Here is a 19,357-nt window from a genome sequence, read left to right as displayed (position 1 = left end):
ATGTGCACGTGCACAGGTGTGAGCACATGCAGGCACATGCACGTGCACGTACCAGTCCTAGGGATTGAACACAGAGTCTGGGCCCTGTCCATGAGCTTCTTTTTGATCAAAACTAGCACTCTATCACTTGAGCCACAGCTCCACTTCCAGCTTTTTTGGTTGGTAGGTTAGTGGAGATAAGAGTCTCATAGACTTTCCTGCCTAAACTGGCTTTGAACCTCAAACCTCAGATCTCAGCCTCCTTTTTTGGGGGGGGGCTTGAACTCTGGGGCCTGGGCGCTGTCCCTCAGATCTTCAGCTCAAGGAGAGCACTCTACTGCTTGAGCCACAGCATCATTTCTGGTTTTCTAGTGGATAATTGGAGATAAGAGTCTCACGAACTTTCCTGCCTGAGCTGGCTTTGAACCACACCCTCAGATCTCAGCCTCCTGAGTAGTTAGGATGACAGGCGTGAGCCACCAGCGCCCTGCTACGATCATCTTTTACTGTGAGTGGTAGAGGCTGTCATGGCCTTTCTCACATGTCTGTAAGCATTGACCATTGCTCTGCACACATAATTTTACTTCATCCCTTCTAAACCCTCTGGGCTTCTTACCTTGGACCTTTGGGGCCAGCCCTGAGCAGTCAGGGAGCTGAGATCTAAACATCTGCTTCCTCACTTTTTATTTTATTTTATTTTAGTCAGTTGTGGGGCTTGAACTCTGGGCTTGGGCATGTTCCCTCAGTTCTTCTGCTCAAGCCAAGCACTCTACCACTTGAGCCACAGTGCCATTTCTGGTTTTCAGGTGGTTTGTTGGAGATAAGAGTCTCACAGACTTTCCTGTCTGGGCTGGCTTTGAACTATGATCCTCAGATCTCAGCCTCCTGAGTAGCTAGATGATGGGTGTAAGCCACGGGCACCAGCTTCCTCACCTTTTAGTTGTAATGATTTAAGGACATTGTCTGCTCTGTCTCCTGGAGGTACCCACTGTGCTTGAGCAGTCACCCTCCTAGCAACATAGCCTGAGATAGCCCCCTTCCTTCCTGTCTTACCCCCCACCACACACACACTCCCTGAACTCACTGGGATTGCCCACCAGTGAATGGCTTATGCCAGGAACTTCCTAGGAAGGAATCTACCCCTAGGCCCAGGCCTAGGCTTCTTCTGGCGAGTGGAGAACACACTATATGCTGTCCTGGCTGGGAGGTAGCACCCAGGACCATGCCCTTCTCCTCTCGCTGTCCCTCCCTTACATACATAGTAGGTGCTTAATAGAGTCTCTCCCTCCTCAAATTGCCCAGAATGGCAAAACCTTTTCTTTCTTGCCGCCCTTAGGCTTCTAGCCATTTCTGGTTCTCTTTGCTGAACACCTGCCAGGTGGCCTCCTCCTCTGGCAGTCCAGGGGTCCCTGGGGACTTCCTGATGAAAGGATGGGCCAGAGGTGACATATGGTCTGGCAGATGGATGTCTGGGTTCCTCTGGGGTAAATAACAAGCGCACTTGTTTCTATGCACTGACCCAGGCTGGCTCAGACGTCCTATTGGTGGTCCCCACAGACTGCAGGCTGTTGCCCTATGGACAAAGCTGGGCCTCAGAGGGCAGGGGGTACTTTCCCAGGCCCCTCAGCCAGCAGTATGAGATTCAGGTCTGACTAAGACCTCAGGAGAGTGGAAGATTTGGATCAATGAAGAACAGGCCTTTCCTCTTCTTAGCCGGAAGGTACCTGGTGGCCACTATAATGTATTAGGAGTTGCCCAATTAAATTGTATGTGTGTGTGTGTGTGTGAGAGAGAGAGAGAGAGAGAGAGAGAGTGAGAGAGAGAGAGAGTGAGAGAGAGAGAGAGAGAGAGAGAGAGAGAGAGAGAGAGAGAGAGAGAGAGAGAGAGAGAGAGAGAGAGAGAGAGAGAGAGAGGATCCTGGGACTTGAACTCAGTGCCCGGATGCTCTCTCTGAGTTTTTGTGCTATGCCATTTGAGTCACAGCTCTACTTCTGGCTTTTTGATACTTAGAGATAAGAATCTTACTGAATTTCCTGCCCTGGCTGGCTTTGAATCTCAATCCTCAGACTTCAGCTTCTTGAGTAGCTAGAATTACAGGCATGAGCCACCCGTGGTCAGACCAATATGAGTCTGATCCAATATGTTATTTCCACACATTCTACCATACTACTCCCTTCTCTCCCCCTCCCCCTTCTGAGCTCAATGCTCACATCTGAAGAAAGCTTGTCCCACAAATTTCAGGCTCAGGGCTTCCTTTGGAATGGTGGATGGGGAAAACCAATGGTAAACATCTACTCTATGTGATAGCATATATTCAGTGCCTTCTGTGTAATTCAGTATAGGTTATCTCAGAGGCAGGGTTGAATAGCCCCACTGGACAGATGAGAAGAGCAACACCCCTGCGTGTTGACTGTTAAGGTCACTGGGCAAGTTGGAGGCTAACCTGGGAGTGATCCCCGACCCTGGAACTCAGGTCCTGTCTCCACTACCCAATTTCCTTCCAGGCCCAAGCTGCTTCCCTTCCTTCTACACTGTGGCCAGTACAGATCTCAGAATGTGTCAGCCTAGTGACACTAGATCGGCCACCTTAGCGTGAAGTGAAGGAAGCACCTAGAGATCAGCTTACTAATTCGAGGGCCGATGAATTATTCACACCACCATTAACTTGGAGGCCCTTCTAGCCTCACCTCTCCTTCTCTGACTCAGACCCTTTGCTCCTGGCTCCCCTGAGCTCAGTAGCCCTGTGCAGGCCCCTCGTGAGAAGATGCTGGCGGAGTGGGGGTCTTGCCTGCTGTTAGCAGTGGTACTGCTCCATCCAGGTCCCAGGGCCCAAGCCACGAAAGGTAGGAGCTATGGGATCATGGAGGGTGGGTGGAGAGAAGAAGGTGGAGCCTGGGTTTATTCTCTGGGAAGTCAGAATGCTTGGATGGCAGGCAAACCTTAATGCTCTTAGTTTCTAGCCACCAGGCCTTCCTTAGAGGACACTGGGGGTCAATGTGTCTGGCTAGGGTCTAGTGGACAAGGTCTTCATTTGTGCTGGACCTGAGGACTTCTGTGCTGACTATCATGGTGCATCTTGTCCTGTGGGCAGGCTAGGGGGTAGGGGGGGAGGGGAGACGGCAGTGGAGGATAGGCAAGGACACAGTGCCCCTTTATTCTCATGTCAGAAAGACAGAAATCAGATGCCATTCCTGGTCCTGGCCCCTGCCTGAGGAGCCCAGAAAGGGATGGTGCCTGCTCCCCCAACTCCACAGGTCTTCCAAGGAACCCTTCTCACCATTGAAGTATCACCTCCTCTGGGAAGCTCATCCCTTCTCCCATACTGCTGTCCTCAGTAAGATGGTTTCCCTCCCTCTAGAGCCCAGAGCCCCTGGGAGGCAGAGCACTGGTGTGTGGCTTTGTCCCAGCTGCCTGGCCCTCCTCAGCCCCACCTTCTCTCTGTGCTCCCCAGGGAAGGTTCCTGTCAGAATCAGCGCAGATCTTGAGTAAGGCACGTGCCTGGCCAGTGTGTCTTTCTTCCAGGGATGTTATTCAAGTGTGTGCTTCAGGATGCTTCAGAACCTGCTCTGGATAAGCTTCAACACAAAAGGAAAAGGCATTGGCTCTGTAACCAAGCAGGAGACAGGGATGGAGCTGAGCCCGGGTACAGCAGCCTAGGCTCCATTGGCCTCAGGGCCATTTCCACTCTTCACATGATTCTTGCCTTCTGCCAGTGTGATTTTTTTCCAGGGCTCCAACCTCCAGCCTAAAGCAGTGTGCTGTTCCCTGGAGAGAGAGCACCTGAGGCGGATAGAGGGGTGCAGAAGGCTTCGTGGAGCACAACTTTAGCCTAGCCTGGAACACACGCACACTTCACACGCACACTCCACAGGCTAGTCACTGGGGAAGGGAGGCAGGATTACCTGGCTAAGGTCATGTGCCTGCCCTCCAAGAAAGAAAGGAGAACATGAAGAAGGAGGGAGGGAGTACTGTAGAAAACAGGGGCCTGTGGTTGCAAGAGGTGGAAGAGGCACTAGTAGACCAAAGCAAATGATGTCAGACAAAAGCTCCCTTTCTGGGATGTTTTTCTCATCTGTGAAATGGAGTTCTTAACAGCTGCCCTGCTTGTTTCCCATATAAGGCTGCAGTGAGGACTGTTATGAGTTCATTCGCTCATGCGTGCAGTCCGCAATACACAATGAACACCTGCTTTATGTATGCCACAGCTTGTGTTATATCAGGATAAAAAACGACAGTGATCCTTGATCTGAGAGTGTACATATTTATGGAAGAAAAACAGAAAGGCTAGGTGCTGGTAGCTCATGCCTGTAATCCTACCTACTCAGGAGGCTGAGATCTGAGGATCATGGTTCAAAGCGAGTCCAGGTAAACAAGTCCATGAGACTCTTATCTCCAGTTAACCACTAGAAAACTAGAAGTGGAGCTGTTGTTCAAAGTCATAGAGTGCAAGCCTTGAACAAAAGAACTCAAGGACAGCACCCAGGACTTTAGTTCAAGCCCCACAATCACCACCACCAACAACAAAAAAAAGAGGAGCCAAATAAACAAGTAAAATCAGCAGTATGCTACTGGTGTGAATACTATGGGGAAAATACTGCAATAAAGAGAAAGAAGGGTATAGGGAGGGGAGAAGAAAGAGAAAGAGAAGAGGGGAGGAGGAAGGGAAGAAGGAAGAAGAGGATTGTAGTAGAAACACATCAAGCATATAAAATCTCATGAAATAATGGTGTCTCCTGCCTGTAACCCTGAATACTTGGGAGGCATAAGAAAGCGGATCAAAGTCCAAGACTGGGCAAAAATGAGAGACCGTATGTGAAAAATAACTAAAGCCAAAAATTGGCTGAAAGTGTGGCTTGAGTGTCTGCCTAGCTAGCACCAGACTGCGTTTGAATCTCAGTACTGCAAAACAAATGAAAGACCCTCATGAATTTACAATGCAATTCAAAAGAAATTAAGAAAAATACTTATTGGCTTTGTGTGTGTGTGTGTGTGTGTGTGTGTGTGTGTGTGTGTGTGTGTGTGTGTGTGTGTGTGTGTGTGTGTGTGTGTGTGTGTGTGTGTGTGTGTGTGTGTCTGGGACACTACTTCTTTTTTTTAATTGGTAAGTAGAAAGGGCAAGAAATGAGACATTTACTTTGTCATCATTATAGGACTAGATTTCTCAAAAGCTAGCGAGGGAACATTGTTATTTATAGAAGACTACAGAAAAAAATACCATTAGAAAATCAGACGTTTGCAAACCACCATGGGATATTGGCTCTAGTCGTATAGTTCTTTTTTTTCCAGCTAGAGTTTTATACTTATGAATCTCAGTCCTTCTAATTATGCTTCCCAAATATCTGGTATGACTGGTACATGCCACCACACCTCATTTTTTATTGGTTGAGAGAATCTCATGGAACTTTTTACCTGGGTTAGCTTCAAACTGCTATCTTAACCGCATTGTTCCTTACTGATGTCCAACTTGTATTTTCTTTAGCCTTCAAGTGGGTTCCTGTGTCTTCTGACAAAAATCCCAGCAGTTCTTGGGAGTGTCTTTCCTATTTAGCACGATAAGTGTGTTGAAGTGCATTTTGTGTATTTCCAGTGCTGGAGACCTGGTTACCAGCCAGTTCTCTATGGAGCCCCAGTTCAGTTGGGCACAATAATCTGAATCTCAAGCCTAGGGATATAACGCACAACTGCAATATTATTGCTCCTGAGCTTGTTTAATAAACAATGTTTTAAAGCAATAAAACTAAATCTATGACATAGTAGTATACACAAGTGATTCTAGTACTCAGGAGAGTGAAACAGGAGAATCTTGAATTTGAAACCAGTCTTAGCAACATAGTTACATAGTTATATCCTGTTTAAACCAAAACAAGGAGGGAAGGAAGGAAAGGAAGGGAACAAGGGATGGAGAAAATATCAATTCATATTGATATTTCAACTCATGTCAAGAATCAAGAGTTTAAAATTTACCTGATATATATGTTTTCTTGTTATGTATAGTTCAGGCTGGGCTTTAACTCACTGGGTCCCCCTGACCCTATGCAACCATGCCATACATACATACATACACACACACATACATACACACACACATACATGCATGCATGCATATGTATGTATGTATATGTATACACACATAATTTTTATTTTTTGCCGATCCTGGGGACTTAAACTCTGGGCCTGGGCACTGTCTCTGAGCCTCTTTGGCTCAAGTTTAGTGCTCTACCACTTGAGCCACGGGGCCACTTCTGTATTTTTCTAAGTCATTTATTGGAGATAAGAGTCTTTGTTGCCAGAGCTGGCTTCAAACCATGACCCTCATATCTCAGCCTCCTGGGTAGCTAGGACTATAGGCATGAGCTACCACAGCCCAACTGTAGTAATATTTTTTTCGTCTCTCATTTCACACTGAACATCTTAGTTTCAATTGATATGAACATATTTCTTTGCTTTAATCCATATGTGTAATATTTATAAATAATCAATACTTAATATTGTTTCTAAGAGTAAGACTACTGCACATAGTTAAAGATGTCTTTGTGGTTCATTTGTCCTTGAGATCTGTCCTACTAGAGATGTACTGTCAGAAGTCAGGATTCACGCTCATTCATAATCATTTTTCTCCATGTGACTGTGTCTCCAACTGATACATAACTCCACTGATTTGCTTCAGGTTGAGATTTTTAGGGATTCATTAAATTTTTTGATTTTACATGAATTATTTCATGTGGTTACAAAGTCAAAACTCTGAAGAATGCATTTAAAGAGGTCTGATAGTCAGACATGATTTCTTTCCTTGACAGAATTATTCTTATTAGTTTCCTTTCATTGTTTCCTTTTTAAAAATGTACATATTAGAATGCACTTTTAGCATGGTAATGGGTCGTGTACATGTTCACCAAGGGGAGTTGTTACCATTAATCTCTACACTTCTGGCTGTGTGTATCTAGGGGCCTGGCAGATGGTAATGTTTTATCTAGAATTTGAGGCACACCCTAGACTGTTAGGGTTTAAACATGAAGTACTTCCTGAAAGGCTCATGACTTCAGGGCTTGGTCCCCGATATAATATTGAGAGGTGGATGAGGCTTCTAAGAAGTGAGTGAATCATGAAGGCTCTGACCTAATCAATAGATTAACCCATTGGTGGACATAATTGAATGGCTTGTTGGAGGTTGTAGAAACTGTGGAAGATAGGAAATGATTGGAGGAATGGTCAGTATGGGTGAAGACTATACTTTGTCCTTGGCACCTTCCTTCTTCATTCTCCTATTCTCCCTCCCTCTTCCCTTTCCCTTCCCTTTTTCTCCCCTCTCCTCCCTTCCCCTTCTCTCCTCTCTGCTTCCTGCTATCATGAGGTCACCAGCTCTGCTCCAACACACCCTCCCCACCATGACATGTTGCCTTTGGAGCCAAGAACCATAGACTAAAACCTCTGAAACTATGAGTCAAAATAAATCATTTCTCTTTCATGTTTTCTGTCTCAGGTATTTTGTTACAGCACCAAGAAGTGCCGGACACACTAACCCTTCTTTAGTCCCTCTTTGCCTTGTTCTCTGTGGTACCTGTCACTTTTCCAGATGTTCTTCATTTCACTTGTCTGTTCTCTTCCGGCAGTGACCCTAGCATTTAGAATGATGTCTAGTATTCAAACAATATTTGTTGAATGGAGCAAAGAACGCTTCAATATCCAGTATTTGAAGGACATGCAAATACATGGATATGTGAATCGACTTGGTGGCTAATGATCCAGCTTCGCCATATATATATATATATATATATATATATCCAAAACCCCTGCCGACTGCAGCCATCCTTCTCTTGCCCCAGGTGTCAAATGTGGAGGTGTACTCTCAGCACCTTCTGGAAACTTCTCCAGCCCCAACTTCCCAAGACTATACCCTTACAACACAGAGTGCAGCTGGCTGATTGTGGTGGCTGAGGGATCCTCTGTGCTGCTCACCTTTCATGCCTTTGACCTGGAGTACCATGACACCTGCGGCTTCGACTTCCTGGAGATCTACAACGGGGCCTCTGGAGACAAGGGCAACCTGCTGGGGAGGTTCTGCGGCCAGGTGCCCCCACCGCCCTTCTCCTCCTCCTGGCATGTCATGTCCATCATCTTCCACTCAGACAAGCATGTGGCCAGCCATGGCTTTTCTGCAGCTTACCAGAAAGGTGAGTGGGGTCTCAGCAGCAGAGAAGCTGGCCCTGGGCTGGAGGTGGGCGAGGGCAGCGGCTCAGGTTAGACCTGTAGGTAGCATCTTAGCAAAGACTGCTCTGTGACCTTGGATGGGCCTGCTCTCCTGCACAGCAAGGGAGAGGTAGAGTCTTTGGTGCTCATGGCAGATATAGTCTTGGTGACTATCGGCCCTGCTGCCATGAACACTCCAACTCCTCCTCCAGGAGTCCCTGGTCCCCAGAGGCTCTGGCTGTACTTGGAGTCCAGGCTCATCATGGCCTTCTATCTGCCCTGATGATTCTTATCCTGTGGTGTGGCATCAAGCCACCGAAGGGTCCAGACCTCCTCTCTGCACTCAAGGCCAAGACCAAAAGTCTTAGTCATGCCAGCCCAAGCAAGGGCTCCTGATCCACAGGGTGCACCTGCAATAACCCCAGGACTCGGTGAGACACCCAGTCCATGTCAAAAGTAGAGGTTCAGGAAGTGGCGCTGTAGCTCAAAGTGGTAGAGCACTAGCCTTGAGCTGAAGAGCTGAGGGACAGCACCCAGACCCAGAGTTCAAGGCCCATCACCGACCAAAAAAACAAAAGCAGAAACAAAAACAAAAGAAAACAAAAGGAGAGGCTCCGAATTGTGGGATATTAGTACAAGAATGGTGGTGGGCCGATCAAATCAGAGTTTGGAAATTTTAGTCCCTTGGATATTTTAGAATATTATGATATCCAAATCACAGTGCCATGTGCCATGTTCTCCAACATCTTATTAGATAAGAAAACCCTTCTATTTAATGGAACTGTCTATTAATCCCTAGTGTGTAAAAAAAAAGGCAAAGGCAGCATTTTTGTAGCATGTATTTATTTGATAATAAACCAATCATTGAAAAACACACGACTAATGATGGTCTCCAGGGACCCAAACTATGGCATGTAAAACTCATGACCATGGCTGTCTTTGAACTGTTAAGAGATAGTTTGAAGTATAACATAAGAATAACCTTTTAGCCAGGCTCCCTGGACCACTGGGGAGTCCCCGAGATTGTTTGGAAGCCTTTACTAAGCCTTTACTAAGGTTGGTGGTGTCAGAGCATCTCTAAGACTGTCTCTTACACTCTTACTTTACAAACAGTAATTCTGAGACCAGAGAAGGAATTTACCTTCCCAAGATCACACAGCATGAGGACAAGAATCAAGACCTCTAATGCCCAAGATTCTGAAGTCTTAGGAATAGTGCCCCAACTTGCCACCCCCCCACCCCCGGCCTTGCTTCAGCAAGACACAGCCTTCACCATCACCTGCCCATCTTCTCAGCTCTACACCAGTCAGACCCTAGTACATTATGATTTCTAATGCATAGATAAGGCTCAGAGAGGCTGGGTTGCTTTCCCAGAAGGCAGAGCTGAGAGACCACTCATCTTCAGATCTTCCTCTACGTCACAGTTTCCTCATCAATTAGGGAGATTTGATCTAATTCCTAGACTCAGGGACTTTGAGCCCTGGTCTGGTGGGAGCGGATGATGAGGTCACAAGGGTCTCTTGCACACATACACACAACTTGACCAGTTTTCTTCCTGCGGAGTGACTCTGGGCCTTCTACTTCACTGTTACCCTGCCAATCTCCACCTCTCTGTCCCTCAGCCTGGAATCTAGGAAGGCAGTGCATAAATGACCTGGCTCTCTCATTTCTGGGGCCACATGACTCAGGTCTGTGCTTTGCCCCAGCCCCAGAATTCCCTACTGGAGTTCAATAGTGAGATCAACATACCTTCTGTCCCTGTCTTGCGACTTCATTTCCCTATGGCTCGGTCTTCTCAAGATAATGGGAGAAGGCCAGGATATATCCCTGGTGGGACCTGTGGGAAGATTACAAAGATGGCGTGCTGGAGCTGTGCCTGCCACAAGAGCTCTGGGAGCCAGAGGAAGGAAGGGCATGTCAAGAACGGCTTCCTTGCAGATGTGTGCGGTGGCGTCCTGACCGGCCTGTCGGGGGTGCTCACCAGCCCTGAGTACCCCAACAACTACCCCAACAATGTAGAATGTCACTGGGTGATCCACGCGTCGGGACCCGCCGCCGTCAAGCTGGTGTTCATGGACTTCCAGGTGGAAGGCAGCGAGCAGTGCACCTACGACTATGTGGCAGTGCTCGGGGCTCCTGGACCCGCCCACGGGCACCACTACTGTGGCAGCACCAGACCCCCCACCCTCACATCATTGGGCCACGAACTGCAAGTGGTCTTCAAGTCAGACTTCAACATTGGAGGCCGGGGATTCAAGGCCTACTACTTCTCAGGTAGGAGGGGCTCAGTCCCACCCACCCATCACCCCTGTGCTGAAGAATCCTGCCTCCCTGGTATGCTTGGAAAGGGGAAGATCAGTCCTTCCTAATCCTTAGGAACATAGGGTTTCTGTACTCTAAAATGTTCCAGCATTTCCTTCCTAGCCAAGACCAAAGTATAAGCTCATTACTTCTTTTGTAAGTCCCTTCTTGTGCTCCTCAGAGAAGCTTCTGTACACTGTGACCTAATACTTGTGCAATTAATTAATTAGGTCTACGATTTATGTTTACACAAAGGAGCAGATGGACCTTTGGAATGTTCATAGTTGGGGCGAAGGATAAGACAATGATGACTTGTAAGAGTCTTGGGGGATATCCAGAAGGAGGAAAGAATTGAACAGTGCTTGAAGGAATTAGGCAGAGGTAAAAGAAAGGGAAAGGTCTTCCAAGCAGATGGGACAGCTTGTATAAGAGGGTGGAGGACAGAGTATTTGGGGTGCTGACAGCCTTGGGAGGTGTTTAGTAGGACTCGAATGTAGAAAGTGGACAATATGTTCTTAGTTGCTGTGACAAAGTACTGGGCACAAATTACAAGGCGGAAAGACTTATTTTGGCTTAGTTTCAGCAGTCAGTCCATGATGGGTTGGCCTGGTGTCTTTGGGCCTGTGGTGAGGCAGTGCGTCATGGCAGGGAGTGCAGGGTGGAGTGAAGCTGCTCACCTCATGGCAGCCAGGAAGCAAAGGAAAGAGACAGACAAGGATCCACGTCCAATCTCTCCTCTAGACCTCGCCCCCTCTTTTCTTGTAGGTCCCACCTGTTATATAGGATCCACTGCCTTCCAAGAACACCGTGGGCTGGGACCAAGTCTTTACTAGTTGGGAGTTGTGCGGGGGGGAGTGGTACTTACCCAAACCACAGCAATGTAGCATCAGGGAAGAGAGGCAAGACCCTGTCATGAACTCCCTTGTCTGTCTAGCCAGGGAGTTTGGGCTTCATCTTGAGGACAAGTATCAGGTATGACTACTAAGTTCCTAACAAGCCAGCATTCTTCCAGAGTTCCAGCTCAGGTTTGAACCATGCTTCAAACCAGGCTTGCTGACCATGGGGCTACATCCACCCGTAGTGATAGGACCCACGGCACCTGCTGTCGGAGCTATAGGGCTGCAGAGGGTGGCTCCCACTCTCCTCCCATTGTTCCTTCCCCTCACTCTCAGGAGAATGCCAGGAGGTGTACACAGCTGTGCGCGGCAACTTCTCTAGCCCACAGTACCCGGGCTCCTACCCCAACAACATCCGCTGCCATTGGACCATCCGCCTGCCTCCTGGCTACCGAGTCAAGGTATTCTTCCTGGATGTGGACCTGGAGGAACCCAACAGCTTGACCAGGACCTGTGACTTTGACCATCTGGCGGCCTTTGATGGAGACAGTGAAGAGGCAGCGCCGCTGGGGAATTGGTGTGGTCGCCACCTGCCACCCCCCATCACCTCCAGCCACAACCAGCTCCTGCTTCTGCTACACACAGACCGCAGCACCACCGGCAGAGGCTTCTCTGTGGCCTACATTGGAGGTCAGCTGGGGGGGGGGATGGGGGAAGGGAAGAAGCCAAGTGGGGAAGAAATTGGATCAGAGTTGGAGCACAAGGGTTCTGCCACAGAGAGGGATCGCAAAGGTCAGGTTAGCATGGTCTTGAAGATCCTAGGAGAGCGCAGTGGTACTGCCAACTGAGGAAAGGAGGAGGAAACCTTGGTGGGGAAGGTCAGGAAATGATGGTGGGATGCAGGAAGGGGGGGGGTAGAATGAGGCTTCATCCTGGGGGTGGGGGGAGCACAGTGAGAGCCTGGTGCCCTCCAGGCTGGCCCTGTGGCACAGCTGGCTCATCCCGTCTGCTCTCCACGCTTAGGTTTTTCCATTTATAAGATGAGGACACAAGTCAGAGGGTTTTAGACACTGTCCTGCCTCTGTTAGACTTACTTTCAGGCTCCAAGCCTCTCCCAGCTCCGTGTGATTTAAAAGAAGCTTCACCTCCTTTCAGTGCCTCTGGTGAACTGAGGTAGAAGTGACTCGAATCCTGGCTCTGGTTCCAGGGGCTTTGGAACAGGACCCCCCACCCCCTCCTCCCCCTCCCCAGGTCCCTGTGGGAGTCCAGGGTCAGACAGGGCACTTGAGCTGGGCCAGGCTCCAGATGGGGCCCAGGCTGCAGGCCGCCTCCCCATGGGGAGGGCAGCCACGGCATCAATCAGGGGTGACACACAGTTCAGCGCCACCGCGATCATCGTGGGAGACGGCGGGCTCATAAATCCCAGCCTGCCCAGACACTAGAGGCTGAAATATGTCTGAGGCATTTCCCGGAGAGGGGGCTGAGGGGTCTGGGCCTCTGCCTGCCAGATTTCTCTCCTTTTCCTCCCACCAGCTACCGCCAGCCGTTCCCCTGCCCCCCTGTACACACAGGCCTGCACACACACACACACACACACACACACACACACACACACACTCAGCAAACCCGACACTTAGTCACACTCATATATCTTGCTGGTGACAGAGTGTACAGGCGACTGCCAAATAGTTGGGAGAGACCGTGAACTTGGGAATCCTGTAGCCTTTGAGTCTACAGGACTCAGCCACTGTAAAATAAATAAATAAATAAAATAAAAAGTTCACTACTCAGAGATTCACTTTGCAAAACTAAAACAAGCTTAATTGTCCATTCCACTGGACCCTCTCAGGGAGAGGTGTGGGCTTCCTACCTCACACTCTTCAAAACTGTACCTCTCCTTCCCCTCAACCCATTGTGCTCTTCCTGTCTTCCATCTGCTTGATTTTCCTTCAGAGCATTCTATAGGTTCATGTACTTTACATAAAATCCCTTCCAGTCACTTACAGCATAAGCTCTAAAGGGCAGCGATTGTTTGCTTTCTTTTCATCTCTATATTAGTGATACTTAGAATAACACACTGAGCCACCTTCCCAGCCCCTCAATAATATTTGTTAAATGTCTAAATGAATGACTGAATGTATTGCAGGGCACCAGGGTAGCTTTTTGTCAGTCCTGGGGCTTAAACTGAGGGGCTAGGCATTGCCCCTGAGCTTTTTTTTTGCTCAAGACTAGCACTCTACCACTTTGAGGCTTAACTCCACTTCCAGTTTTTAGGTGATTAATTGAAGATAAGAGTCTCATAGCCTGGGGCTGGGAAGTTGGCTCAGTGGTAGAGCGCTTGCCTTGCATGCCTGAGGCCCTGGGTTCGATTCCTCAGCACCACATAAGCAAAAAGAAAAAAGCCGGAAGTGGCGCTGTGGCTCAAGTGGTAAAGCACTAGCCTTGAGCTGAAGAGCTGAGGGACAGTGCTCAGGCCCAGAGTTCAGGCCCCACAACCGGTAAAAAAATAATAAAAAAATAAAAAAAAAAAAGAGTCTCATAGCCTTGGGGCTGGGAAGGTGGCTCAGTAGTAGAGCGCTTGCCTTGCATGCCTGAGGCCCTGGGTTCGATTCCTCAGCACCACATAAGCAGAAAAAAAAGCCGGAAGTGGCATTGTGGCTCAAGTGGTAGAGTGCTAGCCTTGAGCTGAAGAGCTGAGGGACAGCGCCCAGGCCCAGAGTTCAGGACCACAACGGGAACCCCCCCCCCCAAGAGTCTCATAGCCTTTCTGCCTGAGATGGCTTTGAACCATGATCCCCATATCTCAGCCACCTGAGTAGCTAAGATTACATGTGTGAGCCATCCGTGCCTGGCCAAGGGTAGCTTTTATTCATTCATTCATTCATTTTTGTGCCAATAGTGGGGCTTGAACTCAGAGCTTCATGCTTTTTTACCCAAAGCAGGGCTCTACTACTTGAGCCACTTCTCTACTTCCAGGATTTTCCTGATTAATTGGAGATAAGAGTCTCACAGATTTGTCTGCCTGGGCTGGCTTTGAACCATGTTCCTCAGATCTCAGCTTCCTGAGTAGCTAGGATGACAGGTGTAAGCCACCAGTGCCCATCAAGTAGCCTTTATTATACACAGTCAATCATTCCTTTAGTGTTCAGGACTGCCAAACTCATGCTGGGCTTAGAGAAAATCAGACACACTGTGTTGTGCACAGTCCCAAAGAGTTTACAATAGGAGTCATGCATGCAAAATATCCCCTAGTATGCTCTGGAGGATTCTGTAAGAGCTTTTTGTACTTTGGGTGTTGGTTTTTCCATCTACTTCCCTTGGTGGGGCTTGGGGACATGAGATCAGTCTGCCTGTCCCTAACATCTCCCTCCGGCTTCCCCCTCCTGCTCCCAGTGGTGCCCATGAACGTGAGCTGCTCCCGCACAGACTTCCAGATCCTGATCTCAGCACAGGCACTGGCCCCACTGGAGCGGACCAAGATTTACCTGGGCAGCCGGAGCTGTGCTGCCCAAGAAGTCGGCAGCAACTTCCGGATCCAGGCCCGCTTTGACACCTGCGGCACTGAGTCTCAGGTAGGGGTGGGGAAGATGGAAGGAGGGCAGGCAGGAGGGAGGGCCTCGGAGCCAAGCTAAAAGGTATCTACCATTCTCCAGCTTCTCCTTCTGGTAGTAGTGACTGCACAAGCCTGGATACAGCTCACTCGGTCCTTCTAGGCTCTTGTTCACCTTGAGGTCTTTCTCTGTGTAGCCTCAGCATAGCAGATAATTCAAAGAAAGAAGTTAGGAGAAGGGACCTGGCAGGCAGCCCAGCAAGAGCCCACAGTGCCCACTGACCACTCTTCTAAAAAGGTCCTGGTAAGCCAGGCACCAGTGGCTCACGCCTGTAACCTTAGCTATTCAGGAGGCTGAGATCTGAGGATCTCGGTTCAAAGCCTGCCCGGGCAGAAAAGTCTGTGAGACTCTTATCTCCAATTTTCTACCAGAAAACCAGAAGTGGTGCTGTGGCTCAACTGGTAGAGCGCTAGCCTTGAGCTGAAGAGCTGAGGGACAGCGCCCAGGCCCAGAGTTCAAGCCCCACAACCGTCAAAGAAAAAAAAACGGTCCTGGTGGTAACCATTACTCAAGTTCCTTGCTCTTCCTCCCCTCCCCTCCCTCCTCTCCCTCAGGGACACCAAAGTCCTCCTCCCTTTAATATACAGACTCATCCAGCCCTGCTCTTCACCCCCACCCCTCCCCAAGCTAGCAATCCAAATCCATCCAAGGGTTCCACAAACGAAAGTGTTTTTCAAGTAACAGGGTCACCCTCTCTCTGAAGGCTGCAAAGCTCACAAATAAAATTTGTCTACCATCCTTAGATTTGGAGGAGTCTGTGAACGGAGGCTTGGGGCTCTCAGAGAGTACTGGGCAGTGGCCTGGCACCCTGGAAGTTTAGACTGTGTGAAAGAGAGCAGGAAGGGAGGTGGGCACAGAAGGAAGCATGGCTCACCTCTATTGGAGATACACTCCAGTGTTGGCATCTGGGGACCTGCAGCCTGGCTTGGCAGATACGATGTTCTTTCCAGTGAACCACTCCTTGCCCTTCACCGCTAGCTATGTGCCTCTTGCCCCTCCAGTTCTTCCCCCTGCCTCCTCTAGCCTTCTTTCAGCAACTATCTTTTGGGCTTTAGAAGTAGAATCCTGGCATTCTGTACTCACCCCACTCCATGCCCTGAATCCCAAGGGGTTTTCTTGGGGACAGAAGCACATTTCATCAAATTAGGGGATGACGAAGACAAAGGATTCCCAGAGACTCATGAGGTCCTGGAACCAAGGACTTAGGGATATAGTCTCAGAGCTCCCCCTCAATCCAAGGCTCAGAACCACAGAACTGATGAGTTAATACCTAGTAATATGGAGCATGAGGATCTTAGACTCAGATGCTTAGTGTAACCTGCAAAAGTCCTAGACCCTGAGGCCCAATCTATATAGAATTGCTGTCAAGGAGACTCAGCTAGCCAAATGCAATAAAAAATATCAAGGCTAACCTTTCGTGCACCCCTCTGTGACAACGTTAGAGACTAACCCTCCCAATTCCTTTCCTTTGCCACTCATGAAAGCCCCCCGCCTCCTACTCCTAGTCTCTAGGGTTACCCTCCATCCTTTGTGGCTCAGAGTGACCCCACACACACAGTGGTCTTCTTGCAGTCTCAGGTCCTGTCCTGCTTTGCTCATGTCCTGATTCTGTAACCCCCAAACTCATGTCACAAACTCCTCTCAGGGCTAAGGGAGGCTGACAGATTGAGGACACCGAAAGCTCCTTTAGAGACTAGAGATCTAGAACCTTCAGAAAGCCAAAGGTGGAAGAGGTCCCTAATCTGCCAAGTTGCTTGTAACATTCTTTCAGTCCTTCTAAGGGTCCAGGCCAGAATCCTATGGCGTGGCAGCTCCTGTGACTTAACGAGTTGCAGAAGCCCGACTCACCGGGGTCCTCCCTCCATCCACACGCAAGGCAAGCTGGGTGGCCTGAGCAGTAGTGGCAGTGGAGGATCTGGAGTGGGAAAGGAGAATTGTTCTACCTTACAAACCACACCAGAATGGCCTCTTGTGCCCTGGTCCACATGTCCTTCTAGCTCAAGGCCACCCAACTCCTAACTCTTTCATCCACAATGTGCTCTTTAATAACTCTTCCCATCTGGCTTTTTAATAGCTCTTCCCAACTTGAGGGTACCATCCAGGAGGACAAGTGGTGTTAGGATAGAGACGCTGCTGCTCGCTAACTGGGAAGAAAAGGCTCCTAAAGGAAGCCCACGGTGCATGAGGGACAAAGCTACTGAGAGGCAGGAGATTTGCTTTTGGATCTCACTGTGGGCAAGTTATTGCCTGTGGGCCTCAGTAGTCACCTCTGCAAACCTTCCTAAAGTGGGGACTGACCATCTGCTCTTTGGTTGGGGTGAGATGTGACAGCAAACAACATAGTTAAAAGTGGGCAGGTCTAGGTTAGAATAACATCTCTTCCCTTTGGCCTCAGACAAGACCAGGCCTTAGTTTCCCCATTTGTAAAATGGGAGAATGCTAATGGCCCTAAATAAGACAGTTGTGAGAGTTAAATGAATTCCCACACTCAAAACACAGAGCCTGAAACATGACTCCCAGGTGTTAGCCATTATTGTTTACACTGCCATGGGCTCTGCCATCAGATGGGATGTTAGCCTTTTATAGATGGGGGTCTCTGTCTATAAGTGGGACCACCCACTCTCAAACTGTCCAATTTATAGATGCAACCTCCAAGACTCCGAGTCAATAGGAAGGAGTCCGTGGCTGGACCAGGCTTTGAATCTGGGCTAGGCGGGTGTGTGGGGGAACAGGCTCAGCCCAGGCTGCATCAGGTGTGAGTACATGCCCTGGTCCCCACAGAGAAGAAACAACACATCAGTGATCGTCAGCGTGTTGTACATTGACTTCTCGGCGGCCGGGCGGGAGGATGTACATGAGTATGAAGTCCGCTGTGAGCCCCGACGCAAGGAGGCTTCTGTCCACCTGCTGTCCGGCTCTGACTGGCTTGGGCCCTATGCTGCCACTGCTGAACACCTCCAGGAGGCGCCACCCGGGGATGAAGTGGAGGTGCTGGAGGGTCCAGTGACCATGGTCTCCCAGGACACCAGTGACATCGTCTTCCTGGGTCTTTGCATCCTGGCTGGAGTCCTCATGGTCATTGCCATTGTGGTCCTGATGCTGCTGTGAGCCGGCAGGGAGGAACGCCTGGCATCTGACATCCCTGGGAGGTGGCTTGGGTACTCACAACAGGGGCAGGATGGCATCTTGATGACTGACTCATAGGTGACCCTTGAGCAAGTCATGTCCCTCTCTGAGCCTCTGTTTCCTAGGGACCACCTCCACCCTGCTACCTTGCAGGACTGGTGGGAGGCTCAGAGAAGAGCATGACTGGGTAAGAGCTCTGTAACTGCAGTCCCCTGTGTATCAGAGTGCAATCACTGCTATTAATTTCAAAGATATGCTGCTGCAGAAAAGGATCCGCCCATATGTGTCACTGGTTACCATCTTGGACAGTGGCGATCAGTGCAGCCGATTGGGTGGGATTCACTTTGCATCATGTATGAATGCTTCACAAATTCTTACCTTATTTTCCCAATGATATCCCAAGTTTTCATTAGCAACAGGCTCAATATCCACCCAGGGACCTCCACCCTCCTGAATCGATCCAGATGCTGTGAAGATCTGTCTAAAGCAGGCCAGCTCTGGCCTCTGAATTCCAGGAATTGGGAGCAGAGCTGAAGCCCCATCTAGTGTTGTCATTTCATCCCCGGCCACATGATGTCACTGTTGAAGATCTGTCCTGTGCTTCCTGGTGGAGGCTGGTTCACAGATGGAGAGGTAGCCCTGCTGGGTCGGTCTCCCTAGAAACCACAGGTAGGCTCCACATGATCCTCAGAAATGAGGCTGTGGACAGGGGTTTCTCTCTCTCATGATGGAGTTTTTCCTTACATATCTGTTTTTGGTTCATAGACTATTGAAGTTCCATGTATCTCTGTCATTGCCCAGATGTTGGGCTAAGGTAGAGCCCATCCATCCTTGCCCTGTGGCTCCTTGTGGCCCTGTGCCTTCTCTTGTCTTAGGGCTTCATTCAGTGTGGCTCCAGTTCACCCACAACACAGGGGGTGGAGGTTGAATCCTTTGAATTATTATGCAAACCCATCAACCCTTCTCTGAAGCTCTCCTTGATACCAAGAGGTGGAACAATCTTGTTAATGAAAAATAAACAAAAAAATCCATTTATAATACACCACTTTCCATGCTCACCTTTATATTTGCATAATGATCACTCAAGTAGTCCTTGTATAATAATAGAAATCTCCAAAGTGACCCTGCTGACCACTGGTATCAAGTTAAAAAAAAAAAAAAAAAGGAAACCCAATTACAGTGCATTCAACAACCAACAAGCGTCCCCAGGGCTCCAGATTTCGTGTCTGTGGTTGTGAGTCTCCAGGACACAGCAACACATAAGTCACCTGAGAGCCCTGCCTTAGTGATCTGAGTGTTGCAGAGCTGAAGTAAGGA

The 19,357-nt window shown here is 49.0% G+C and overlaps 1 protein-coding gene across 1 annotated transcript; it reads left to right on the top strand.

The window, feature by feature from the left end:
- Positions 1 to 2,743: 2,743 nt before the first annotated feature.
- Positions 2,744 to 18,022, top strand: LOC138838027 (CUB domain-containing protein 2). The gene is made up of 6 exons (XM_070037031.1): positions 2,744 to 2,822; positions 7,803 to 8,150; positions 10,105 to 10,440; positions 11,640 to 11,993; positions 14,697 to 14,875; positions 17,696 to 18,022. The coding sequence occupies exons 1-6, from the start codon at positions 2,744 to 2,746 to the stop codon at positions 18,020 to 18,022; spliced, it is 1,623 nt and encodes a 540-aa protein (XP_069893132.1).
- The last annotated feature ends 1,335 nt before the right edge of the window (positions 18,023 to 19,357 follow it).

This window comes from Dipodomys merriami, unplaced genomic scaffold (assembly GCF_024711535.1).
Source record: "Dipodomys merriami isolate MVZ:Mamm:240054 unplaced genomic scaffold, mDipMer1.0.p SCAF_28, whole genome shotgun sequence".
Lineage (NCBI taxonomy): Eukaryota > Metazoa > Chordata > Mammalia > Rodentia > Heteromyidae > Dipodomys > Dipodomys merriami.
The sequence above is the reverse complement of the archived record's forward strand: the minus strand, read 5'-3'. Positions and strand labels throughout refer to the sequence as shown.